General features: G+C 46.5%; 1 protein-coding gene across 2 annotated transcripts in view; it reads right to left on the reverse strand.

The window, feature by feature from the left end:
- CFAP161 (cilia and flagella associated protein 161) overlaps nt 1–26524 on the reverse strand; it is a 113453-nt gene that overhangs the window by 14861 nt on the left and 72068 nt on the right. For both annotated transcript variants that reach the window (XM_078682925.1, XM_078682926.1), the window contains 2 exons: nt 13180–13261; nt 8088–8246 (listed from right to left, as the gene is read on the reverse strand). In XM_078682925.1, the coding sequence (XP_078539051.1) occupies nt 8088–8246; nt 13180–13261 (241 nt within the window). The remainder of the gene's footprint in view (nt 1–8087; nt 8247–13179; nt 13262–26524) is intronic.

Raw genomic sequence — 26524 nt, forward strand, 5'->3', positions numbered from 1 at the left:
GGTTTGCTCGCAGTTCTATGGTGAAACGGATTGAAGTGAGAAAGCGGTGCTCCGCTAAACAAGTAAGCAAGTTGTGTGGAGAAGGTGAGGGATTCCAAAAATAGAAACCTACGTTCCCGGTCCTAGAGACTAGACGGCCCAGAGGAACTAAATTGGAGCTAACGGGCTCATCACTGAGGAGTCGATCTTTGGGGGACATTAAAGACATGATCTGAGTACTAAGTAACCGAGCGTTTTTGCTGACCAGTCTATAAAGTGTCCCAGAGAGCCATTGTGTTATAAAACCTGTAACTCTATGCAAAACATAGGCTAAATCATCTAATGCTCAACCTGATAAGGAGGAGGGGGTTCTTTAACCTGACTGAGGATATGATGTACTGATTTGAGTTAACCTGAAATGTCTCTTAAGTGAACCTCATATAAAACATCCATCGAATGTCTAAATAGAAGTCATAAGTGTAAATGTTAACCCTTTGATTCTAGGTAACAATGTACTGAAGAATTTTTATAAGTGCAAGAAGTTGTTGTAAGAGGTGTCAAAAGAACGTATCATTAATAAGCTGAACGGAACAAGATAACTAAAAGAACTGTTATAAAAGGTACCCGTATTTTTCTAAACTGGTGTGGTGTCAATTATTTTAGTGGCTAGGCACTGGGTTACTGTAAGTGATTGTTGCAAGTCGCCTGGGAGATTAGCCAAACCCGCTCTGTGCCAGGCTACCCTATGTGGACTGGTAAGCCCAGGTCTAACATAATTAGTGATCAGTGGTAGGATTAGAGCTTGTGCTTGCATCCACTTAATAGTAACTCAGTGTGCACCACTTGCCTACACCTGGAGTTTTCTCCTAGCGGACTCCCTAATTAATAATTTTTGCTTTTCCAAATTTACTCCTGGTGGTGGGTGGAGGTAATTACCCCATGTCTTAACTTCTTCCAAGTGGCTGTCCCTGACTCTAATTGGCAAGATGGATTTTGAATTGGAAGAGTTGGAGACCTATACTGTGGCCCAACTTAGGGAATTTTGCCAAAGTATGGGAGTGTTTTTCAAGCATGGTGCTAAAAAGGGGGAACTCCAAACCAGCTTGAGAGCGTGGGTGGCAGCGCACCCAGATGGGAAGGAGGAGGAGGAAGAGGAGGATCGGGACACTATCATCGGAGTGGATGGACTGTACCAACCTAAGGTGGGGAACCTACTAACGGGTCCTAGGACACTTTCAAGGGGGGGCAGCAGTGTCTCTGAAAGAAGCTTGACCGAAGCCGAATTAGCTGACAGGAGAGAGAAATGACAGCTGAAGTGGGAGCTAGCTAGGTTGGAAAAGGAGAGGGAGGAACAGAGGATGGCTCATGAGTTGAGTCTCAGAGAGTTAGACCTCAAGGCCCTAAAAATAGGGACTCCTAGTACTCCTGTTGGTGGCAGCGAATCCAAAGTGATAACCAGGGAACCCAGACCCTATTTGCCAAAGGACATAGTCGCCAGCTACAGTGCAGGGGATGACATTGCCAAGTGGCTGGCTGCCTATGAGGTCTCCTTAAGAGCTCATGGGATACTGGAAAAACACTGGGGGGGTGGTTTGTATAAATACATGCCTCCTGCAGGAAGGGATACACTTTTGGCCCTAGAGCAGGGAGAGCAGACCCACTACCCCACCATGAAAGTGGCGCTAATAAAAAAGTTTGGGCTGACTCCAGAAAAATACTGACAGAAGTTTAGGAATAGTCACAAAGTAGGCACACAGAATTGGGTGGATTTCCTGGACTATGCAAAGAAGGCCCTAGAGGGTTGGGTACAAGGCAGCGAGGTGGGGGACTATAAGGGGTTGTATGACCTTATCCTTAAGGAGCACCTACTCGAGAAATGTTTTCCCGAGCTGCGACAACACCTGGTGGACTGCAAGCTGACCAGCCCCCGGAAGCTTGCTGAGGAGGCGGACATCTGGGCTAGTACCCGGGTGTCCTCAAAGCGGACTGGAGGGGATTCCCAAAGGACCAGACAGGGCGCTCCCCAGAAGAAAGAGGGGGGAGATAAAAAGAGGGAGTTCTCAAGAGGCCCCCAAAACAGTTTCCAGGGAAAGGGAACAGGATTCATTCCCAAGGCTAACCCGCCAAGAAACCCTCATCCTGACCATAGTCAGCAGCCAAGGGTTGTCCGCTGCTATGAGTGTGGTGGGGTTGGGCACTATAAAGGTGATGTTAAGTGCCCAAAAAGACCACCCCCTCCCACTGGAGGAAAAGCCCCGGGAGTAGCTAGTGTAGTGCTCGGGGAGGAGTTGCCCTTAGATAAGGGGGGGGAGTGGGCGGGTGTCACCTTAGTGTCCCTGGGAGATCGGGAGATGGTTCCTAAGATCCAGGTGCCCTCAAATACTACTAAGTATGGGCAATGGGTCACCATCAATGGCCAAAGAGGGGAGGCTCTGAGAGACACAGGAGCCAGTATGCCTATGGTAAAGAGTCAACTGGTGTCTCCAGAGCAGGTGATTCCACATGAACTTCACCCCGCCGCGATGGCTGACGGCAGATTGGGCCACTACCCCGTGGCCGAGGTTCCATTTGAGTGGGAAGGGGTTGCAGGTTCACTTCGAGTTGCCGTAAGCCCTGCTGTGCCAGTTGATTGTCTGTTGGGGAATGATATGGAGCACAATGCTTGGAAGGAGATGGAATACCGGACTCATTCTGAGATGCTGGGTACACCTGACTGGGCCTGTGCTAGCACAAGGTCCGCGACTACCCAGAGGGGGAGTTCGCTTGGGTTGGAGCCTGGAACAAAGGCACAGCCGGCTGCCAAAAAGGGAAAGATGCGGGGACAGGAGAAGCCTGTCTCGACATCCACACCCCGTGAGACAGATAGGCCACCTGCGGTGGTGGACCAGGAGTCCACGGAGGGGGATGTCATCTCCCTGGAGAACCTACCTATCCCTGCCGAGTGGCATGTGGAAGGAGGGCCTACCCAGGAGGAGTTTTGTAAGGGCCAGAGGGAGTGCCCTAACCTTGAGGGACTGAGGCGACAGGCCGAAGCCCAGGCAGCAGGTAACGTTACGGGTAACTACCATATTTATTGGGAGGATGGTCTCCTCTACAGTGAGCCAAAGGCACCAGTGCACAGTTCGTCACGGGCCTTGGTTGTCCCTCAACGTTACCGAGCCTTTCTTTTAGAACTGGCTCATTAGATACCCTTGGCAGGACACTTAGGTCAGGACAAGACCTTTGCCCGGCTTGTCCCCCACTTTTATTGGCCTCAGATGAAGGTGACGTCTGACACTTACTGCCGGACATGTGTGTCTTGCGAAGCCAGTGGGAAAACAGGGGTGAAGCTGAAAGCTCCCCTGGAACCACTTCCTGTCGTTAGCACCCCCTTTGAAAGGGTGGGCATCGACATTGTGGGGCCATTGGATCCACCAACTACAGCTGGTCACAGGTTCATCCTGGTTCTGGTGGATCACGCCACACGATATCCAGAGGCAATTCCTCTGAGGATCATTACTGCACCTGCAGTGGCAAGGGCCCTGATGGGGATCTTTACCCGAGTGGGTTTCCCCAAGGAAGTTGTGTCCGACAGGGGGACCAACTTCATGTCAGCTTACATGCGGGCTATGTGGAAGGAGTGTGGGGTTACCTACCGGTTCACCACTCCTTATCACCCACAGACCAATGGTCTGGTGGAAAGGTTCAACAAAACCTTGAAAGACATCATCAGAAGTCTACCTGAGAGCCTGCGGAGGAAATGGGACGTCCTCCTACCCTGTATGTTGTTTTCCTACAGGGAGGTTCCACAGAAGGGAGTGGGCTTCAGCCCCTTCGAGCTTCTGTATGGGCACCCTGTGCGTGGACCTCTCAACCTGGTGAAAGACGGACGGGAGAAGACTCCCAGGAAACTTTCCCCAGATGTGGTGAGCTACATGCTGGCCTTCCGGAGCCAAATGGCTAAGTTGTGGAAGCAGGCTTCTGACAACTTGGAAGCCAGCCAAGCAGTGATGAAGGAGTGGTATGACCACAATGCTCACCCTGTGGAGTTGGAGCCTGGCCAGAAAGTGTGGGTGATGGAACCTGGAGAGCTTAGTGCCCTTCAGGATCGCTGGACAGGCCCCTTTGAGGTGATGGAGAAGAAGGGTAAGGCCACTTATTTAGTGGATCTGAAGACCCCCCGGCAGCCCCTGCGGGTGTTCCATGCTAATCGCCTCAAACCCCACCATGAGAGGCTGAGGTCATCTTGATGATGGTGACTGATGGAGCAGAGGAAGAGGAAAGTGAACCTCTCCCTGATCTATTTTCGTCTCAGGAAAAGGATGGGTCGGTGGAGGGAGCGATTCTCTCCCCATCCCTAACTCCTGAACAGCGGGAGGACTGCCGCCAGGTCCTGGAGCAGTACTCCTCGCTGTTCTCCCTTATCCTGGGAAGGACCCACCTGTGTACCCATGATGTGGACACAGGAGACAGCCCACCAGTGAAGTCTAAGACCTACCGGCTGTCAGATAAAGTGAAGGCCAGCATCCACAGTAAAGTCACTAACATGCTGGAGCTAGGAGTAATTGAACCTTCTAGTAGCCCCTGGTCTAGTCCGGTGGTTCTGGTACCAAAAGCTGCCCCACCGGACACCACTCCAGAACTAAGGTTCTGTGTGGATTACCGGGGACTGAATTCAGTGACCAAAACTGATGCACATCCGATCCCTAGGGCGGATAAACTTATTGACCGGCTGGGAGCTGCCCAATACTTGAGTACCTTTGACCTCACTTCAGGGTACTGGCAGATCTCCCTTACAGATGGAGCCAAGGAAAGGTCAGCCTTCTCCACGCCTGAGGGCCACTACCAGTTCTGCGTAATGCCCTTTGGGCTCAAGAACGCCCCTGCCACCTTTCAGCGGCTGGTGAACCAGGTCCTCCCGGGGATGGAGGCCTTCTCCGCTGCTTATCTGGATGACATTGCCGTCTTCAGCAGCAGTTGGGAGGACCATTTGTGTCACCTACAAGCTGTTCTCCAGGCTCTGAAACAGGCTGGCTTGACAATCAAGGCCAGTAAATGTCAGATTGGGCAGGGGTCGGTTGTGTACCTAGGCCACTTGGTGGGCAGGGGAACGGTGCAGCTCCTCCAGGCGAAGATTGAGGCTATCATGGCCTGGGAGCCCCCCAAGACCCAAACAGAGGTCCGAGCCTTCCTGGGCCTCACAGGATACTACCGTCGCTTTGTGAAGGGGTATGGCACTATTGTGGCACCCCTAACTGAGCTTACATCCAAGAAGCAACCCCAACGTGTAGTCTGGACGGAGGCTTGTCAGCAAGCCTTTGAAAAGTTGAAACAAGCAATGTGTGCAGCACCAGTCCTAAGGGCCCCGTATTTTTCCAAGGAATTCATTGTCCAGACAGACGCATAAGAGCATGGCATTGGGGCAGTGTTATCGCAACTCAATGAAGAGGGTCTGGATCAACCTTTTGTCTTCCTGTCCAGGAGACTGCTTCCCCGGGAACAGAAGTGGAGTGCAATTGAGCGGGAAGCCTTTGCAGTGGTATGGGATCTGAAGAAGTTGCGGCCATACTTGTTTGGCTCGCACTTCCTGGTTCAGACCGATCACCGACCCCTTCGTTGGCTGATGCAAATGAAGGGAGAGAATCCCAAGCTGTTGAGATGGTCCATCTCCCTACAGGGAATGGACTTCCGGGTGGAACATCGACCTGGAGTGGACCACACCAATGCAGACGGTCTCTCCAGGTATTTCCGCCTTAGTGATGAGAACTCCCAAGGGGTTGGGTAGCTCTCCCCACTTTCAGCTGGGGGGGGGACGCGTGTTAGACCTGTCAGCCCTTTGGGTGGTCCCTCCTATTAATTATTTATTTTGTCCCTTTTTAACCTCCTAAGTTTTCTATTTTTCTTTTATATCCACTGGGATTTTTTGAGTGTTGTCCTGGGGGCTAGATGCTACTTGGTCCCTGTGGCTTTTTGAGGCCTTAACACTCTTTGTAGAAGAGGGGGATGCAGAGACACAAAATGGTGGCTTAAACTGCCATAATTCTTTACCTCAGGAGTTGGGACCATAGGACTCTATGGGAAATTCTAGAACCTTCTGGCTGGTTCTAGCAGCCAGAGCCCAGATTATTAAAGGCCAGACCTGGGCGGCCATTTTGTGTGGACACAGAACCAGTCGGAGTGCAGGCTGTGGAGCTAGAGGGTTAGAAAGCTCAGAGGGTTGACTTCTTGGTAGAGGGTTGCTGCCTTACTGTTGCCACAGTCCCCCTACCCACAGATCTGGCCCTGCTGTTTGACCACCTTCTTGGACTTGGTTGGGGTCTCCTGGCGAGTTAAGAGGAATTGACCTCTAGTACTAGGATGGACCTGATAGACTGAGGAGAAGAAAAGGGTAGTGTGGTCGAGCTGAGTAGAAGATTCTGCCCTGTTACCCCTGGCGAGGGAGTCCACCACAGTCCCTTGGAGCTTTGAGAGGGCAGGGCCCGGACGGAGGGAATTATTCAGCCTTATTCTTACCCTGTCCCTCCTGTGCACTGCCACGTTGGGTGGGTCTCATCGGTTCTTCCTGTGTTGTTGGGAGAGTGGTTCCCCCTGTCACGCTACCCTGGATTGGTGGCGCAGCCGCTGTGAGGGAAACAGGCTGCCCCGTGGTCTTGAAGCAGGCGATAGACCAGACCCCGGTTTACACTGTGGGGAAAGCGGAAGGAGCAAGTTCGAGGAAACACTGCTCCCCTGCGCAGGCCCGTTGAGGGTCCATTAAGATTGACAGGGGGCGGAGTGGCCTTGGTGAATCAGCCGCTTGAAGGCGGGACTGTTAGAGGGCTTGCCGGCTGCATGGGAAGGAGGGCGGCCCGTGCCTCAGACGCTGTTCCTTTGCGCAGGCCCAGTGAGCGGCTTGTGAAGGAAGCGACGGGGGTGCTCGAGAGAGGAGACTCAGAGACGCGATCCCGACGCTTCTGCCTGATCAACGCGACCCTTCCTCAGCACAGGCTCTGAAGTAAAGCGACCTGGCTGTGCTGGGAAATCGACACGGAGCACAAGAGACTGGCGGTGAGGTTTGCTCGCAGTTCTATGGTGAAACGGATTGAAGTGAGAAAGCGGTGCTCCGCTAAACAAGTAAGCAGGTTGTGTGGAGAAGGTGAGGGATTCCAAAAATAGAAACCTACGTTCCCGGTCCTAGAGACTAGACGGCCCAGAGGAACTAAATTGGAGCTAACAGGCTCATCACTGAGGAGTCGATCTTTGGGGGACATTAAAGACATGATCTGAGTACTAAGTAGCCTAGCGTTTTTGCTGACCAGTCTATAAAGTGTCCCAGAGAGCCATTGTGTTATAAAACCTGTAACTCTATGCAAAACATAGGCTAAATCATCTAATGCTCAACCTGATAAGGAGGAGGGGGTTCTTTAACCTGACTCTTAAGTGAACCTCATATAAAACATCCAGCGAATGCCTAAATAGAAGTCATAAGTGTAAATGTTAACCCTTTGATTCTAGGTAACAATGTACTGAAGAATTTTTATAAGTGCAAGAAGTTGTTGTAAGAGGTGTCAAAAGAACGTATCATTAATAAGCTGAACGGAACAAGATAACTAAAAGAACTGTTATAAAAGGTACCCGTATTTTCTAAACTGGTGTGGTGTCAATTATTTTAGTGGCTAGGCACTGGGTTACTGTAAGTGATTGTTGCAAGTCGCCTGGGAGATTAGCCAAACCCGCTCTGTGCCAGGCTACCCTATGTGGACTGGTAAGCCCAGGTCTAACATAATGTATCTATGGTTTGGTGCTTATGGGTGGAACAAATGACCATGGAAGTAGAAACAGAGCTGCAAGGGTTGAAACCTGTGATCATTCTCTGCCCCATGTCCATATATTGTGGAAGAAGCTAGGGGGCAGTGTGTGGGCGTTTGCCTCCCTAAATAGCACTATTTCCAAAATGTTGTCTGCAAATGCAAACACGTTGTGGTTCAGTACGTTATGGAAGTGGGGAACATACAGTTTGCGTTCATCTGGGAAGCACAGCACACAGCTCTGTTGAGGGTAAGAAGTGGGTAGCTTTCGAGGGCGGGCACAAATGATCAGGGGGCAGGTAGATCCAGGAGAGATGAATCAACGTAAATGTGCCTACTTACGGGAACGGGTTCACCCTCAAACTCCATGCGCATCTGTGGGTCAAAGTAGGAGGTTTGCCAGCAGGTCAGATATGAAGGTTCTGCCGTCAAATACACTTCCTGCATGCGGGACTTCCGGGCACACTTCACAAATGTCTTCTGGTCACTAGCAAGATACAGCTAAAAAAAGAGAAAGAATAGAGACATAGATAAATATCCCGAAATAAGAGTTAAAGAAATGCAATGCTGTTTATTTTCAGTGACCAACTAGAACTAAGCATGGCGCAATAAATGTACTCAGTCTCGTCAAAAATTCACCTATAAACAAAAAGGCTACTACAAACCATTTCTGAACACACACTGGCCAATGTTTTTACATTTCTTGTCGTAGTCAGAGTGTCAACCGTGTCATAATATTTCATCCTTAAATTGTTTTATCATTTGCCAAGCCTACTATGAATGGAATAAAAAATATAAAAGTAACACTACCTTGTCCCACAGTAACCTATCAGGTGCACCATGAGGAAGCAGGCTACTTTCTCCAGGAACATGTCGGTGCCCGTCGGTGCCAGGAACATGTCGGTGCATGTACGCAAGTGCAGCTTCCCCAGCAAGAGCAACGTTAACAGTACAACCTCTGGCAATAAATGCCACAGGTAATAATACTCCATACACAAAGAACTCCCGCGTCTCATAGCGAGGGGCTTGCAAATATCTATGCAAAACATTCCAACTTGACAAAGGTTGCAAAGTTCTTTCCTTTGCCATTTGTCGTTCAAAATTGTGACTTATAAAAAGTTCTTTAAAACTATCAATTCTGCATAAGATATATTTTGCAAAAAATAGTAAATCCCTCAATCTGAGTCTGATAATAAAATCGTACAGACATTCTGCATTGGCATACACAATGGTGAAAACACTGGCACAAAACACGATTAGGAGTAAATATGAATTGCGCAATCCTGGTATTTCAGCATACGACAACTCCATGCCGTTTCAACGCAAGCACCAAAACCGCATGCACTTTGACTGCAAGTGTCCAAGCTGTCAGAACATGACACTGTGCCATGTTCAAGAGACTGGCCCTTGTCTTAATAAACCTCCTCCTCACTCACTCAGCTTGTACTTTTCCTCAAGCAACATAGATTACTGCACAAGGAAAAATATCGGTAGAAGGACAACAGTTGTGTCCATGTGGGTGCTTTTGAGTGTTTGTGAGAACTGCATTCATGGGCTGTGCTGTCCCTACGTGTTCCTTATTGTGGTCATTGTGGTATTGTTCATAATTGATGGATATCATTTGTTAAAAAAAAATTGGGGGGGGGTCTGTACTATTGAAAATGTTTTTTTTTTTTTAGTTGACATCCATGTGCTTTTATGCACTTTCCGCCTGGGGAAAGGGTACACCTTTTTTTTCCTTACTTACAATCATTTACCGCACACTTTTAGAAGGAAGTGTCTTTCTGGTATAAATCCACATGTTTAGCTTTACGGATTGTAACTTGTAATTGCTGCATTTTACAGTGTGCATTGTTTGAGGATGTAGTTTTACTGTGCAATTTTATCGCGTGGTAAATTTGCACTCAGAAAAACCACAGGAAGTAAATCTCCTGCTTACTCATAATGTAATGAAATTGTAATTTATAAAGCGCTCTACTAACCGTGGATGTCTAGGCGCTGAGATATTCTGGCAGAAAAAAGAAAGACAGAAAAAAAAGCTAACTGGACAAACAATAGACGGAGAAACGATGAAGTAATGTGACTATAACTATTTGTTAAACAACCATGTCTTGAGGGCCTTTTGGAAGGTTAATATATATATATATATATATATTTTTTTTTTTTTAAGTTAAGGGGCATAGAATTCCATAATTTGGCCTTTGCCACAACAAAGGTTTTGCCACACCAGGTGGCTTTCTTCACTTCGGGAACAACCACATTAGCCAGAGGAAGATCTTAGTGGTCTTGAAGGAGTGTACCAGGGAGACATCCTTTACAACGCAACTTTTACTACGCAGTGCCATTACGATGCAACTTTTACAACGCAAACCATTACAACGCATTGCGCTGGGGGCGCTCTAGGATTGGGAATAGGTTTAATTTACTATCCAACACCTTCCCTACTATCCACGGGGGCTGGAGTTGGAATAGTAAATTAAACTATTCACTATCCAGCGCCCCAAAGCACTATGCGTTGTAAAGGCATGCGTTGTGAAAACCGCGTTGTAAAGGCATGTGTTGTGAAAGCATGCGTTGTGATGTCATACATCCGTGTACCATTGGAAAACTGCCCTAGGGATTTCGGACACTCATGGTGCAGGGCCTTGAAAGCTATTTAAAGAGATTTAAACTCCACCTGCTTCTTCACCGGGAGCCAGTGGAGTAAAGGTGGAGTGTGGGACCCGATTGATATTTTGTTATCCCTAGAAGTAGTCTTGCTGCCTCATTTTGAACCATTTGGAGCTTGTGCAGGGATTTTTTCTGCACAATAAAGAGTAGTCCACTGCAATAATCAATTTTCAAAAAAGACGAGTGCAGAGATCACTGCCTTGAGCAGGTCCATAGAGATAAATGGGAAAACATTTCTGAGTATTTTGAACACTAAAAAACAGGATGAAGTGAGGACCTTCAAAGGAAAGTTTCTCATCAAAGTGAACTCCTAAGTTTTTTACTTTAGCAACAGGGGTCGGGAGAGCTTAGGTGACCAAAAGGAAGTATGATTGCCAAAGAGCAGGACCTCGGTTTTATCAGAGTTCAGCTTCAGACAGTTACTTGACATCCAACTCCCAATCTGTTGCATGCAATCATGGAAACAGGCTGGGGTCCTCTCTAGATCTTCCATAACAGATACCACAATTTGGGTGTTATCAGCATATGAAACTACCTTGAAACATAGTTTTTAATCAGTAGCACTAGAGGTTTTACATACAGATTAAAGAGATTTGGAATGATGATCCTTGCCGTACCCCGTAGGGTAATTTAAACGGAGAGGGTCTAATGCTGGTTAGTTCTACAAATTGGTCTCTGTCTGAAAGAAATGTCTGAAGAAGCTTAAGGGCCTTGCCCCTTATGCCTAAAGAAAAAAGGCATTTTATTAGAAGGCCACGGTTCACTGTGTCGAAAGCTGCTGAGAGGTCTAACAGAATTAAGAAAGTGTTGCCTCTACTGTCCAATGTTTTTCTAATATGTTCTGTGGCTGTGATTTGAGTGAACTCAGTACTGTGCTGACTTCTGAAGCAAAACTGTGACAGATCCAGAAGATCACGTTTCTAGATACATTGTGAAAGCTCAGTTCATGGCTTTTTCCACCATCGTAACAGGGAGAGAAAGACAAGATATGGGTCTGTAGTTAATGGGATTGTTTGCATCCAGATTTGGTTTCTTCAGAAGCAGATTAATAGTACCAATCTTCCATTTTTTGGGGAAAGTATCCTAGAGAAAACATCTTATTAAAGGTGATTAGGAGATAGTCAGGGAAAACATCTGAAACTAGGTGCAGGACTCTTGGGGGGCAAGGGTCGAGGGGTGACACTGATTTTATTTGGCTAAAAAGGGGGGTGATCTGTTCATCTGTGAAGGGAGTAAATGTTTGAAGAACCCTCTCTAAGCGGAAGGGGTTCTGGGTCTTCGACAGTTAACTTGGCTCCCCCCCTAATGTTGGTGAGATGCTCTGCATCATCCAGCAGATCGTCCAGCGTGATGTCAAGGCTGCACTCGTCATCAGAGGTTTGACTTCCGGGAAAAATATTAAAGATGATTTCTACTTTATCCTTAAAATAGGAAGCTATTTTGGTGCACAAAGATTTATCTGCATTCGAGTTTTTAGCTTCTGGGAGTTTCCTCAATTTGGTCACTGTAGCAAAGATTTATTTGGGGATATTATTGGCAGTTTTGATTTTATTAATAAAGTAGTTAGTCTTAGCTTTAGTCAACAATTTATTATAAGTTAGAATTGTCCCTTTGCATATGATTTGGCCTTCTGACCTGCCATTTCCTTTCTAATCATCTACATAATTGCTTGTGGATTCAAAGTTCCTCGTCAAACCAAGGTTCAGATGGCGAGGATCTGTTATAGTTGTCACGTTTTAAAGGGGCAAGTCTATTAATGCTTGCATTGATATTGATGATACGTTTCTGTTGCTGTGTCAAGGTCAGATATTGCTTTCAGGCTAGATATAACTAGCAAAGTCAGCGAACTGGTCTGCGGAAATTTTGTCCCATAGACGATGGTTGGAAACCGGCGGAGCCAGGATCTCCTTGGAGGGATGGTTTATCAGATTAAATTGAAACATCCCTGCTCTGTGGTCTGAACATGTAAGGGAAAGGGACAAGGTGGCCTGAATGAAGGGCTGCCTGAAAAAGTTCCATCTAAGGTGAAACCCATTGAGTGCGTGGGATCATGAACTAGCTGCAAAAGTCCCAGGAGTGATTAAGAGGAAAGGAGATTAATAGTGTCGGTATCCTTATTATTCTCCAACTGAAAATTATAGTCACCCAAAATGGTGAATTCAGAAGAGTTGGCTTTGATGTTGGGTAGAGTGTTGTTCTGGCCGAAAAAAGGATTTCTGGGACCAGGTGGTATGTTAAGGTGCTGTGCAGTCACCTTTCGGTGCTGTACTGGTGTAAGGTTGAGATTCCACTGTGGATCTATTCTGTTTCACCCAAGTGATCCCAAATAGTTTTCCAGTGTTATCTTGGGCATCCTTGTGGTTTAACATTCTACAATGTACAGTTGTAACTTTATTTGGGGCTCAATTACCTCCATCTGTAGAGGACAGTACTGTCTCTTGTGCACACTTTAATAGCGGTCAACAGTATCCCCCAGGGCCTAAAATTAAACTACAAACTCATCCCCAAGCACCTCCATAATTTATTACAGGCAATAGTCTTAAAATTGTATTTCGCCACAAAATTAATAACAGATCATAAAATATTGGCCACCACTGTATCTTTCATAAAACTAGGGTTAAGCCTGAAGACAGGCATTAAAATAAGCATTAAAGCCACTCCTCGGCCAGATCTCATATCAGAATTTGAACAGTCCAAGTTCTTCTTACAGCACTGGTACAGCTTTCAGCACTAAGGCACAATCACAAACATGTGTTTGACTTACATGCCCAGTAAAGTCGTCTGTAGTTCGAAGAGCAAAATTCTGGCCATATCTTAGGACGTCACCTTGAGGACTTCCATCAATGCTGTTAAGAATACATTGAAAGATGTGTTAAAATGACATAGATAGGTCAGAACTTGAAAAATGTGGAAGTAAAGATTCTACTGTTTTGTTAGTTCTAAACTCACTGCATACTGGACAGACGACAGGTTAACAGACAGCATTCATCCTTTGCATTTTTTCACTCCATGCTATACTGCATAAGAAAAGATTCTTTACCTATTACACTAGTTCTCCTGCTGTTACCTGTTCTGCGCAGCGTTGGAGGAATGATAAATTATGGTACCATAACTTATGTTTCATAGATGACGACCGAAGAAAGTTGACATCTAGCTAAGTATGTCTCTCTGTGAAGGTACAGTCCAATCCCCTCATGTTGCAAAGATTAGAGTGACTCCCTGCTTTTCCTCCTTAAGAAAGCACTAGATCTATGTAAGAGATCTGAAACATGATGACTGGGGTGTTGAGGCAAATGTGTACCTTGACTATATATGTTTTAACATGTGGCTAGCTGGAGAAAGAGAATACATTTAGGGGCAAATGTATCAAAGGATACATTTGCAATTCTCAAATAGCGATTTTTAGAGAATTGCTATTTGAGAATTGCAAAATGCAATGTACATAGGATTTTCTAAAAATTCTCCGAATCCTACATATTCTTATTTGCGAATCGCAAATTGAGATTCGCAAATAAGGAATACCTTCCCATTTATTCATATGGGCTAGGAGGCCCATAGGATTGAATGGGAAGACATTCTCAATTTGCGATTACCAATTAGAGAATCGCAAATTGAGAATGAAATTTCAAGGTTGCAAGGGTGCCAAAAGCACACTCCGTTGCACCCCTGAAATGTGCATGTGTGCAAATGTGGCGCACATACATGCCCTAAAGGCATGTATGTGTGCCACATGGCACCTTGAAAAAAATCAAAAAAGTGCTTTTTTAAAGGGAATCGCATATTACTGCCAACTTGAAGTTGGTGGTAATTTGAGATTCCTTAAAGCAATATCACAATTTGCAATTCCTTCTAGCATAGCATTTAGAGAATCGCAAATTGCGATTCTCTTAATGCTTGCGTCAAATAAGGAATCCCAATTTTTGCGATTCCTTATTTTGAGAGTAGGTTTAAACTTACCTAAATAGCACAAAGCTAAATTGTGATCGCAAACGCTGAAATTCCGAATTTCAGCGTTTGCTAACACAATTTAGCCTGATACATATGGCCCTTAGTTCTGTGGACTACTCATTCCTTATCAATTTTTACATTGTGTATTTAGTAATTCGACCCCTGTCACAGACAACGCTTTTAACATTGAGGGACCATGTAGCTCCAGGACCGGGTATAACTTAAGGTGGAACAGTTCAATAATGTAGAGACAGTAGTTGTAGGAAGAAGTGTTAGGCACAGTGATGCTCTTGAGAATGATATGCATTTCCACTGGTCTCCAGGAAAACTTTGCCAATGATGTCACGGTATTGAATCGCTCCAGGAGTATAGACAGTTGTGATCTGCAACATGTTATGAGGTACCTTTCCTTTTTAGGTCTCAGCCTGCGTAGGCTGCGCTTGCACAGTCTCGCTGGGGAGATCTTATGTTTTTCAGAGTGGGGCTTGAACCCGCCCCTCTTCTCCATTGGCTGGCTTCCTAAACGGAGGCCAGCCATTGGAGTAGAGGGGCGTCTGTCCATTTAAGCCCTGTCTTTTTGGGATTCGGGGGGGGGTTTTTTAGGTTCTTTCTCTCTCTGACGTCGTCATTCCAAAACACGCCCCCATCATGCTGCCTGCACGCCCAAGTCGGCTCTCTGATTGGTTGACAACTACCAAATAAACACTACCATTAGTGTTCCTTATTAACTAATCAGAGGGCCGGCTGGAGCGTGCAGGCGGCGTGAGCAGACAACAGGCGGATAGCAGCACTTCTCAGAAGCGTGTTTGTACTGGGCGGGGAGGGAGGGGGGCAGGAGAAAGAAAAACACGCCCCCCAGTCTGCAAAGGACGGGGCCCGCACATCTGCTTATTTTTATCCCTAGCGGGTGCCCACCCCACCAGGGAACTTGCCGCTATTCCGATACCCCTAGCGGGTGCCCACCCCACTAGGGACTTTGCCTTAAAGAGGGCGCCTACCCCTTATTTTGCCCCGATACACTCACTGCCGCTGGCCCAGGAATCCCCGGTCGGGCTGCTGCAGTCGTCACGAGGCCGCCATGCTGGGATTGATCCCAGCCGCGGGCGTTGCCTCGCAACGAAGAGGAAGTTGCCGGTGAAAGCGAGGATGGGAGCCTACCCCGCCTCCCAGGACGTCCCGGCACCGGAGAGGTGAAGCCAGGCCAGAGTCCACGGGGCTCCCATGAGTGGGAGAGAACCCCGCCCGAAGAGGAGTGTTCCAGGGGGCTAAGAAGCCGTACTGTGCCTTGCTGGTCTCCCGTGTGGAGAGGGAGACCAGAGATTCCCCCGAGGTTGAGGGTTGGGTGTTGCAGTACGGGCATAGCTCTGGTTGCACAGGCTGTGTTGGCTGCATCAGTGGGGTTTGGAGTAGAAGACACCAAGGGTACGCATTCTGGCTGATGACGATAGCCCCAGTGCAGCGCATTACCGATCTGCTATGGCGAGCGCATTCCTGACCGTTGGCCGGCTTGTGCCACTGGTTGCGACGTGGTGGTGGAGGGGACGGCGAGCTTTGCGGCAGCTACGGGATTGACTCGGGCGTGGCTCTGCCATGGCAGCCCATTTCCTAGCCCCCAGACTTTCTCGCTCCTTGTCGTCAGGTCGGAGGGCACCGGCGGCAAGGGAGGCAGAGGCTCACATTCCGCATGTAGCGAAGGGAGTTACTCAGTGCGCGTGGGAGTGGGGGGCTCAGGGCGCGACCTTTTAATATCCTACTGGCACCGGAAGCCCGAGGTAGTCCGTCCGGGGCCCAAGCGTCCAGCGGGCCATCACAGTTTAAGTCGGACCAATGTTTCCTGCTGCAGTGTGTCTGGCCGCAATTGTTTCAGCATGGGTCTGACCAAGGCTTGAGAAGGGCGTGTTCTGGGGCTGGGGAGAAAGGATGGTGTCGAGCGTGTTGCATAGCCGCTTAAAACGATTTGCGGTATTTCAGCCCAGTGTTCCAAAGTGGGTTTTGCGTGATTAGTCGAATAAACCCCCGCCATATCTGCTGCAGGCCGGGCTGTCACTCCCAGATGCGCAAGAACCGTGGCTTCTATTGTTAGCTTTTGCTGAGGCCCATGAGGGGGGAGCTTGCTGCCGGGTGCAGCGTGGCATGAGCGGGTGGCGAGTAGAGGGGGTGGCGTGCTGGCCTTGGTTTGGATAGCCTCCATCACCCCCCTCCCATCCAGACCATTTGGCAGATTTGCAATGGGTCCCACAGCCCCTCACCACCACCCCCCTCCCCAGACCGCTTCGGCGGGTGAGCATTTGGTTCTCGGCAGTTCCCATTAGAGGTGGATCGACGTCACCTGGACCTTTTAGAAGTGGGGGCCCTTTGGAACACCCTTACTCCCCCGCCGTCCGCAACATGTCCGGGCTCGGTAAGTTGATTATAACAACTGGTCGGCCTGCCATTGTCCTAGCTGCAGGGTGCACTCTGGGCGGCTGCATGGTGCAGTCTGGCACGGCAGGCCGTCGAGGGGTTGACTACACCATGCGTAGCAATCACTGTGTCACAATGGGACCTCAGCTCCCTTTGTAAGTCCCTCCTGGGTTGGGTTATGATCGTGCATAGGACCTGGGCAGTGTGTGTGTGTGGCGCTGTGTCTGTGCGTGTGTGTGTGTGTGGCGCTCTGTGTGTGGCGCTCTGTTTGTTTGTGGCGCTCTGTGTATCTGTGTGTGGCGCTCTGTGTGTGTGGCGCTCTGTGTGTGTGTGTGTGGCGCTCTGTGTGTGTGGTGTTGTGTGTGTGTGTGTGTGTGTGGCGCTCTGTGTGTGTGTGTGGCGCTGTGTGGTTGTGTGGCGCTGAGTGTGTGTGTTTGGCACTGTGTGTGTGTGTGGCGCTCTGTCTCTGTGTGTGGCGCTCTGTGTGTGTGTGTGTGGCGCTCTGTGTGTGTGGCGCTCTGTGTGTGTGTGTGGTGCTATGTGTGTGCGTGGTGCTGTGTGTGTGTGGCGCTGTGTGTGTGTGGCGCTGTGTGTGTGTGTGGCGCTGTGTGTGTGTGTGGCGCTCTGTGTGTGTGCGTGGCGCTGTGTGTGTGTGGCGCTGTATGTGTGTGCGCATGGTGCTCTGTGTGTGTGGCGCTCTGTGTGTGTGTGTGTGGCGCTCTGTGTGTGTGTGGTGCTCTGTGTGTGTGTGTGTGGCTCTGTGTGTGTATAGGGCTCTGTGTGTGTGGGGGGGCTCTGTGTGGGTCTGTGTGTTTGTGTGTGGCATTTGCGAGAGATTAAGCTATTGGCATTGTAAATAACAATGCCATTTTTCAAGCCCAACACATAAATAAAAATGTTGTCATTAACAATGCCAATAGCTCTAACTTTTGCAAAGGCGACACCGTTGCATTGTAAATGCTTGTTATGTCTATTACCAGTTTTGTGTTCAACTGGACATAAAGCTGGGTCAATAGCTACTGAGTTTGGCGCCATAGGAGTGTAAGAGTTAACTACAACCCCCAATATCCTTAGCGGCAGGAGCTGCGACCGCGAACTCTGCCCTCTCGTCTGTGCCTGAAGGCGTACAAAAGGGCCCACAGACTCCCACAACGCGGGACGCCAGCGTCCTGGCAGGGGATTCCAACCCCCCAATATCCTTTTCGGTAGAAGCCGTGACCTCTGCTCTCTCGTCTGCGCCTGGAGACATACAAACAGGGCCACAGACTCCCGCAGCCCTGGCCGTGCCCGGGCAAAGCCTGGGCCAAGTGCGGGCCCGTTCTTGCCCTTCACTGTCGGGTTGGGATGGATGGTGGTTGCAGTATTGAACCTCTAACCCCTCCATCGCTTCTTGAAACTGAAGTGGTTCCTACACACCCAACAGCTGCTATACCCATTCAACTACAACCTAGCAGTAGTGATCCTGGGACAGATGATGGCTATAGAATTGCAACCTGGAACATAGGTGGGTTAGCGAAAAATCAGGGAAACTTAGGGTGGTCGGAGTTATTAATGACTGGGATTTATTACGTATCCAAGAAACATGGTGCACCAAGCCCATTCGTTTTGAGGGTTTTACATTATATTGGCTCGAAGCTGAGTCATCGTCAGCAAGAAGAGCGAAAGGGGGCTTATGGTTTCTCATCTAGGTCCCCACTATTGAAAGGAGCTTCCCCTACACTTGAGACAATGCCCTGATCATCTGCAATTTTGGAAGTTGCTCAAGACAACTCTTTTCTGTCTCTGATTCTGTTGTAGTTGCACTACATCCATGCTGCCCGTCCGAAGCACAGAGATACCGCTTTGGGGGTCGATTCAGGTGCTATATAAATAGATAAATAAATAAATAAATATTTAAATAAATAAATGGTCCTTATATCAATCAAACTACTGGTAAGGTTGATGAGGAAAATATCCATTGGCCCCCGCTCCCTAATTATATGGCTAACTTTTAGGAGAGGTCGGGACATTGTGTTGGTCAATTTTTATAATAATGTTTTTAATAATACCTGGGGCAAGGTGGTTTTAGCTCTCGATGAGGGACTGGAGACCATACTGAAGTCCATTAAAAGTATGGACATTTTAACATTCACACATGCGCACATTCTACTACACAGGTTTGTGAGGTGACTGACAAGGCTGAGAATGGCTATTTGCATTTCGGTCATAGTGACTATGGCAAATGATTAAATTCTATGATATCTCAGTTTGATTTACCTTTACTAGAGTTTGCCCATGATAATAAGGGGGATTTGTTCCCAACATTTATAGGGAGGAACTCAGCGACCGTTATCAACCATATCTTAATATCTGCAAATGCATGTAAGTGGTGCACCTCCCCACGAGTAGTCTCTCCGGGTCTCAGCGATCATAACTGTATAATTTTGTCTGTCTTTTTTTGGTGCAGGTATAGAGTGACATCTTCTAGTTGTGCTACTGATATTGCACCTGTTAGACCTAAAGGGACCCTATTTAAGTGGAACGGAGTGGACCAGACACAATTTTTGTCCGACATTTGTACTAAAGGCTTTAATTATGTTATGTGTTACTCCCAATCAGATATTTGATAATTTTATTGGCATTATTAACATAATAGATGCTCTCTGTCCTGACCCGCCCTAATAAAACAGGCTTTTTTAAACGCAGAGACTGGTTTGACCATGCATGTACCACAGCCACTAGGGACCTGAAGCTGGCACTCAGTAAATTACCTAGAGACAGCTTATTGATTAAATCCCTTGGATCTAAACACATAGAGGTACTTCTAGCAAAGAAAAAAGAATTGCAAGAAGAGGCCTGGTCGAAAGTGCCTCAAGCAACAAATACAGGTGATACCAAATTATTTTGGGACACTGTTTATTCGTCTTTATTAAAGGACGATTCCTCCCCCAAATTGTTGTCTCATGTTACTAGTGAGGCTTGGGTTACCCATTTTGCTGCTATTTTCAATCCCTCAATAGTAGGAGTGGCGTCCACTTCAAGCAAGGAACCGCTGTTACGGACCCCTTTACCATTGGATATTCCAATACAGGAAGTGGTATGGGCCCTGAAGGAAAGCAAAGGAGGTAAAGCCCCGGGCCCATATGAGGTCCCAGGAGACGTATTTAAGAACAATGTTGTTTTATGGGCACCAATTTTAACAAGAGTTTTTAACATGGCTGCAGAGACAATAATTGCCCCTACATGGGGTGCGTCTATTATAGTTCCTATCCACAACAAGAGCAACAAATCAGATCCTACAAATTACAGGCCTATCTCAGTGCTAGATTCATCTGTAAAAGTGATGAGCAAAGTCCTGCTTAAAAGACTAGAGGAATGGGCTTGGGACTGTTCAATATTTTCACCGGCCCAGTTTGGTTTTAGGAAAGGCCTGGGGACCATCAAGGAATGTGTGAATCTCGATTTGCTTATAGACAAGTACACCCGTGCCAAAGGTGGAAGATTATATCTTTGTTTCAATGACTTGAGGAGCGCTTTTGATCTAGTAGATGATTCCATCTTTGGACCACTTTGCTGGATATGGGAGCACCCAGGACAATTATCTGTTTCCTGGCTAGACTGTACAAGAAGTTGGCGAGCAAAGTACGTTACGGACCTTGCTTGGAATGTCCCAATAATTTTGCAGTCAAACACGGCATTCGGCAAGGCTGTGTATTAGCCCCTCTTTTATTCTCCTTATTTATTAATGTGGCGGATCAGATCTTACAAACAGTCTACGTCGATGTTCCCCAAGTGGCTGGGTGCACCACCCCGGTACTATTGTATGCAGATGATACAGTCCTGATGGCCAGGACCCTTGTGGGATAGCAACATTCAATGGATGCTTTGGGGACTTTATAACCAGAAATAGGTTATTAATAAAAGTAAGGCTTAGGGTTAAAAAACATAGAACCTTTTTTTAAGTCACCTGTGATTTCTGTCGATTTATTCTGCTACCTGGGCATTACTTTCTCTGGTAATGGTTCATGGACTTGTGAAATTACCAATGTCAGGAGCAAAATAGACAGAAGCACCCATGGTATTTTTAGATTTTCAGCCAAGCTGGGTTCTAGGCCGGTCACGGAGATGTCTGCTATTTAAAGGGCAAGGGTTCTATCTACTGCAATATATGTGGTTGGTGTGGGGGGCCACTACGGTAGTAAAGCATTGCAGACCAAGGAAAATGGTTTTCTCAAACGTCTTCTTAGTCTGCCCATTTCGGCTTCATCTGAGATTACTCACAGAGGAGTAGGGCTCCAGTACCTCATAGATATAGTCACATCACGCCCCATATTGCTATGTTACTCTATATGGACCAGGGAAGAAACTAGTTTTACAAATGCAATTATACAAGACTGCTTTTCCTTGGACAATGCCATGACGATCCCCTGGCTAAGTGATATTAATTATGGGTATAGTAAATTGTTTAATATGCCAGTCAGGACTAATCCCCTACAAGTTTGAGTACTTTGTAAGCTGTCTATCAAAGAAACGTTTATGAATAATAGGAGGGAAATCTGGCTTGCTTGTGAAAGCACGAAACCAACTGTTTTATTTAACACTTACCTAACCAGCTGGCTTTCAGGATTATCTAATTCATATTCCCAACCTTATGCATCGTTTTGTCCTAGTTAGATTCAGATTGGGAATTGTCCATCATTTAATTTGCCTTTCCCACAATGAAAACCTGTCCTTTGGATGGGTTCTCTTGCTCATGTGATGGACCGAGTAAACAGAGCACTGTGCACTTTATGCTGTTTTGTGACTTGTATTCTGGTTTTAGAAGTTATTACTTAAAACCACTTTTGCTTGCACACAGCAATGGATCGCATCTTGCTGCAGTAAAATATTTGTCTGAACTTAATGATGCCAGGGCTTGTCTCATTGTGGACGCTTTTTATTGTAAATGCACTTAATATACATAAAACTATAATTGTCCCAATATAGCGCTGAGCCCATGAGGATTTGATAACACTGAATTGCTTTTTTAGTTTGACATTTTATGTGTTTTTATGATGTAACTAACTTTGACCCCGTGTTGTCTAACAAGTGCCATTTGACATGTTTTTTATTAGATATTAATAATTTGTAACACATTTGTTTTGATGCACACTTTTGTGGTTGTTTCATACACACCGAATAAAGTTTATTGAATTGAAGTGAATAAGAAAATACGGGGTGTCTAATACACTATTTAGTAAAAAGATCGTTTTTGCTACATTCTATCATGCCCACTGCCTGCTCTTAGATACAAATATATAAGAAAATCAAATGGGTGTTTAGTGGAGCACTAAAGGGTACAAGGCCCTTGTTATTTCTCATATAGCTTGGCAGGACGTTTAAGAGTCTAAAAGCCAAACACTCCTTGGGCATCCGAGCGGCTAGCTAAATGTTATTGTTTGATCTCAAAGCATGCGCTGAACAGATGTCTGCAGCTTATCCCTGAGGTATCAAGACCCTTCTCTGAGCAGTCATTCTTGATTAATTAATAGACCTTTGAAGTATATATAGTCTTCCACTATTATGGAAAGGATGCATCGTTGGATGCAGGTTCATATTGATACACTGCTCCAGCACTCTGGCATTCAAGCAATGTGGGACTCTTTTAAAATGTTAATACTTTGGATAAAAGGCAATCTGTAATGCGCACAAGCATAAATGCAGTTTAATGAACTAATAATAGCCTCAATAATGATTTTTTTTAATGGAGACCAAACTTTCTAATGCACCTTTCTAGGATACTGGTCAGTAATTGATTCTTACACGTCCACTTCTCTTGACTTGCCCTACTAGAGTACCATGATTTATGAACACTCTGATGAGGTATAGTTTAGAGGTGGGTAAAACTACAATTTGTTTTTCCAATGTAATATACGTAGATCACAAAATGATTATGTATTTTCGGCTCATTATATGAAAGCAGGTGTCTGCTGCAAAAATGTATGCCCTTGCATTCAAAATGCAGAAGATATTCTAGCTCTGTGTATTATCCATACAGTTTCTAAAATTACCCAATGGAAATTGCTAGGGTATCAATATACAGCAAGGGCGCATACACAGTTTCTCAGTTCCCACAAGATACTTGCTGCATAAACAAAGTCGCCAGTGAGCAATAATGATGTGATCAGTGTAAGCGAATGAAAAAAAGAAAATATATGAAGTATAGATAACCCAATAATTGGGATATTCAGAGACTTCGACAACTCTAGTCTTCAGGCCCATGAACCTGGAGCTCATAACCACCGTTGGGTGGAATGCAAATTGTAGGCGAAAAAGTTTCCGGTTGGCCCTATCCCTGTTATGCAAGTAAGGGTTAACCCCCCTCACACCCTCCCCACAATGTACACACAATTAATTTCTCTACCCTCAAGTCACTGTCATGTTCTGTAAGGGATACCATCCAGTTTTATATATTTAGAAATATTCCAATCTGCATTATTTGAGCTAATCGCAGCTGCTATTTCTATTCCATGTAACTACAATCATTTTTTCTAAAGGTTGTTCTAGGAAAGCCATCATACTTAGATGAAACTGTGGCAGGGAATAGAACAAGCTAGAAGGTAACCTCACACCAGTAAATATTAAGTGTTATATACAAATGCAAGGCTGGTCAGGAATGGTGATGAAACAACAGTTGTTCAGAGGTGAGATATTGGAACACAGGATTTTTGCTAGGTGTTTGTTAGGCACGTGCCTTAACTGAAGTGTCCCCAAGTGCTTTGTTAGGAGGTCAAACTAATATCTTAACAAAATAGAATCACCCTCCCGTTATCTACGCATGCTGTTTATTGTCAGCTGTGTGATGCTGCTCTATGTGCAACTCTGGACCACCTACATTTCCTGCCAAGTTTGATTTGATTTGATCTGTGAATTTATATAGTGCATGGCTACCCAAAGGCTTTCCCGCGCTGACGATGAGAGCTGTGAGAGGGGGGGAAGCCCATTAGAGTTTTTGGGGAAATAGCCAGGTCTTAAGTTTTTTTCTGAATGCCATGTCATTCTGCAGCTCTCGAAGATCCTGAGGCCACTCGTTCCATAAATTTGGAATCAGGTGTGAGAAGAATCTACCTCCCCATCTAGATTTTTTCATAATGGTGGTACAGAGAAGGTGTAGATGAGAGGATCTGAGTGGTCTGATGGGGACATGCGCCAAGATTAGGTGTGTTTTCTGGGCATTTATTATTTACCGCCCAGTGAGCGACACAGGGATTTGAACTTTATTCTCGCTGGCAACCAGTGTAGTTGCTTTAGGGCTTCTTGTGATGAGGTGTGTCTGTGGAGGTTGAGCAGGAGCCTAGGTGCTGGCTGCATTCTGCACCATCTGGAGCCTCTTTAACACATACTTGGGGGAACCCAGGTAGAGAGAGTTCCCATAGTCCAGACGTAAGACTATCAGAGGTCTTCCTAAGCTGCTCCAGTATAATGTCCAGTATCTTTCTGAGCATTCTCAAGAGCCCAAAAAGATGCCAGATAGCTTAGAGAGAGCTGTCCAGCCAGATGCCTACATTTTTAACCACTGCCTTAGGCCCAGGGGATTGCCCATACAAGACGGCCAGTTGTTCAGTGGCCTGGGAAAGGCTTTGTTGCCTAAAATCATAAGCTGGGTTTTTTCGCCGTTCAATTTTAGGTAGCAGTTTGACATCCAGCGGGACAGTTTGTTTAGACATGGACCCAGTTGCATGTTGTCTTGATTGTGGTCTTGGGACAGAGAGACAATCAGCTGGGTGTCGTCAGCATAGGATACTCCTACTATGCCAAACTCCTGCATAATGGTGGCCAGCTGTCTGACATATATATTAAAGAGCGTGGGGCTCAGGGAGGAGCTCTGAGGTACTCCAAATTTCATAGGGAGGCTATCTGAGACACAGTCACGATCCATCACTTGGATAGACCGGTCGTCCAGACAGGAGCATAGCCACTCCATCGCTTTGTCCTGGATACCTATTTCTCTCAGTCTGTTTTCAAGTATGGCCTGGTTGACGGTATCAAATGCCGAGCTGAGGTCGAGCAGTATTATGGCTGCTTTCAGTTCCTCGGTGACTACCAGGAGCACTGATTCTGTACAATGAAGGGAGTGGAAACCCATCTGCCTAAGGTGGAATAACTTGTTCTCCTCCAGATAATTGACTAAAGATGGGTTGACTTGCCTTTCTAGGAGTTTGCGAAGGAGGGGGAGAAGTGAAATGGGCCGTAGGTTGCCGAGTGTGTCTGGGTCCAACTGTTTTTTTTTTAGGATGGGTCTTATTATGGCGTGCTTCCATGCTCGAGGGACCGACCCTTTGTCAAGTGATTTGTTAAGAATCTGCACTGGAGAGGGGATGTCCTCAGTCACCTTGAGAATGGGGTGTGGGGCGCCGAATCCTATGGGGACCCTGATTTGATAGCCCTAAGCAGCTTAAGGGTCACATCGTCCTCCAGTCAAGGAAAGTGAGTCAGGCTAGGGGCGGGGCAGGAACACTATTTCCGTGAGGTTTTTCGTGAGTGGGCTGGGTGGTGTTCTGAGAGAGCCCATAAATGTCTGAGTTGAGTGCATGGGAGATTTTCTCCTAGTAGAATTTGGGCTTGTGCCATTTTTAGTTCTATATGGTAGCATCTGATAGAGGATTTGTAGTTTTTTTTTGGGGGGTGGGGAGGGGGTGAAGTCCTTTCTCCACTCCCTTTCTAATCTCTTGCACTGCTTCTTCAATGATAGGAAAAGTTCATTGAACCATGGTGCTTCTCTGGTCTGGTGTTTTTGTTTAGGCTTTTTTTTAGTGGAGCACACACCTCCAGGGACTGGTTAATCCAGTTTTCCCAAGTGAACTTTGCATTATGGAAATGAATGTCATAATCACAAAAAGAAAGGAAAAACTATGTGCCCTGAATACAAAAATGACATTGGCCAAAAAAACAGCATTAGCCAAAGGCAACGACCACAACACACCTCAATCCAGTAGCCATGCAGCTCATGTGCCATCTTTTTGGCTGCAAGATCTCAAAATAAAAATGTCTATGAGAAATAACAAATCTTTTCTTTAGATTCTAGGACATGAGGGTCAAGCTCTCTGTGATGCGAGTGTCTTCTGAGTTTGTTCTCTCAAGGAAGATGAATTTCTATGGCACCTGTATACATTTTAAATTGCAGGAGGCATTGTTCAATTAGTAGAATTAGCAGAAGTGTATACAATTGAAGATTAATTGGGTATGTCCCAATGTTTGCCACTCATATAGCCTTCTACCTTGTGGACTGACTGGCCCATGTTGATTGTTCATATTGAAAGCAATGCATCTGGCAGATACCATAGGGATGCACAAGCTAATTTACACGTCTTAGTACATTATGGTGGTGAAAATTTTTGCACCTCTTTAGCTTTTGGACAACACAACAAAGTGTTAGTGTTGGGGGATCTGAACCTCCACCTAGAGGATCCCTTACAAAAGGAGGCAGAGGATGTTCGCCTTGTCCTACAAGAACTTCAGCTTAGTTTGTTAAGTGCTGCAGCTACACATCAAAGGGGTCATTGTCTGGACCCTATTTTTGCTAGCTGGGATACGATTAAAGCACTTACCCCCTGTCAGCTCCCTTGGACCGATCACTTCCTGGTCCCTTTCCTATGTTTTTACCAACCTGGTAGGGTGATTGAGAAGGGGATGGGAAACATTATGAGACGCAAATGGAGGCAGTATACTCAGGAAAAATTCTTAAGCGCCATCCGGAAAGCACAGCCATGGTGTGCGACGGCTAGTGATCAGGCGAACAA

This window comes from Lissotriton helveticus, chromosome 3_1 (assembly GCF_964261635.1).
Source record: "Lissotriton helveticus chromosome 3_1, aLisHel1.1, whole genome shotgun sequence".
NCBI lineage: Eukaryota > Metazoa > Chordata > Amphibia > Caudata > Salamandridae > Lissotriton > Lissotriton helveticus.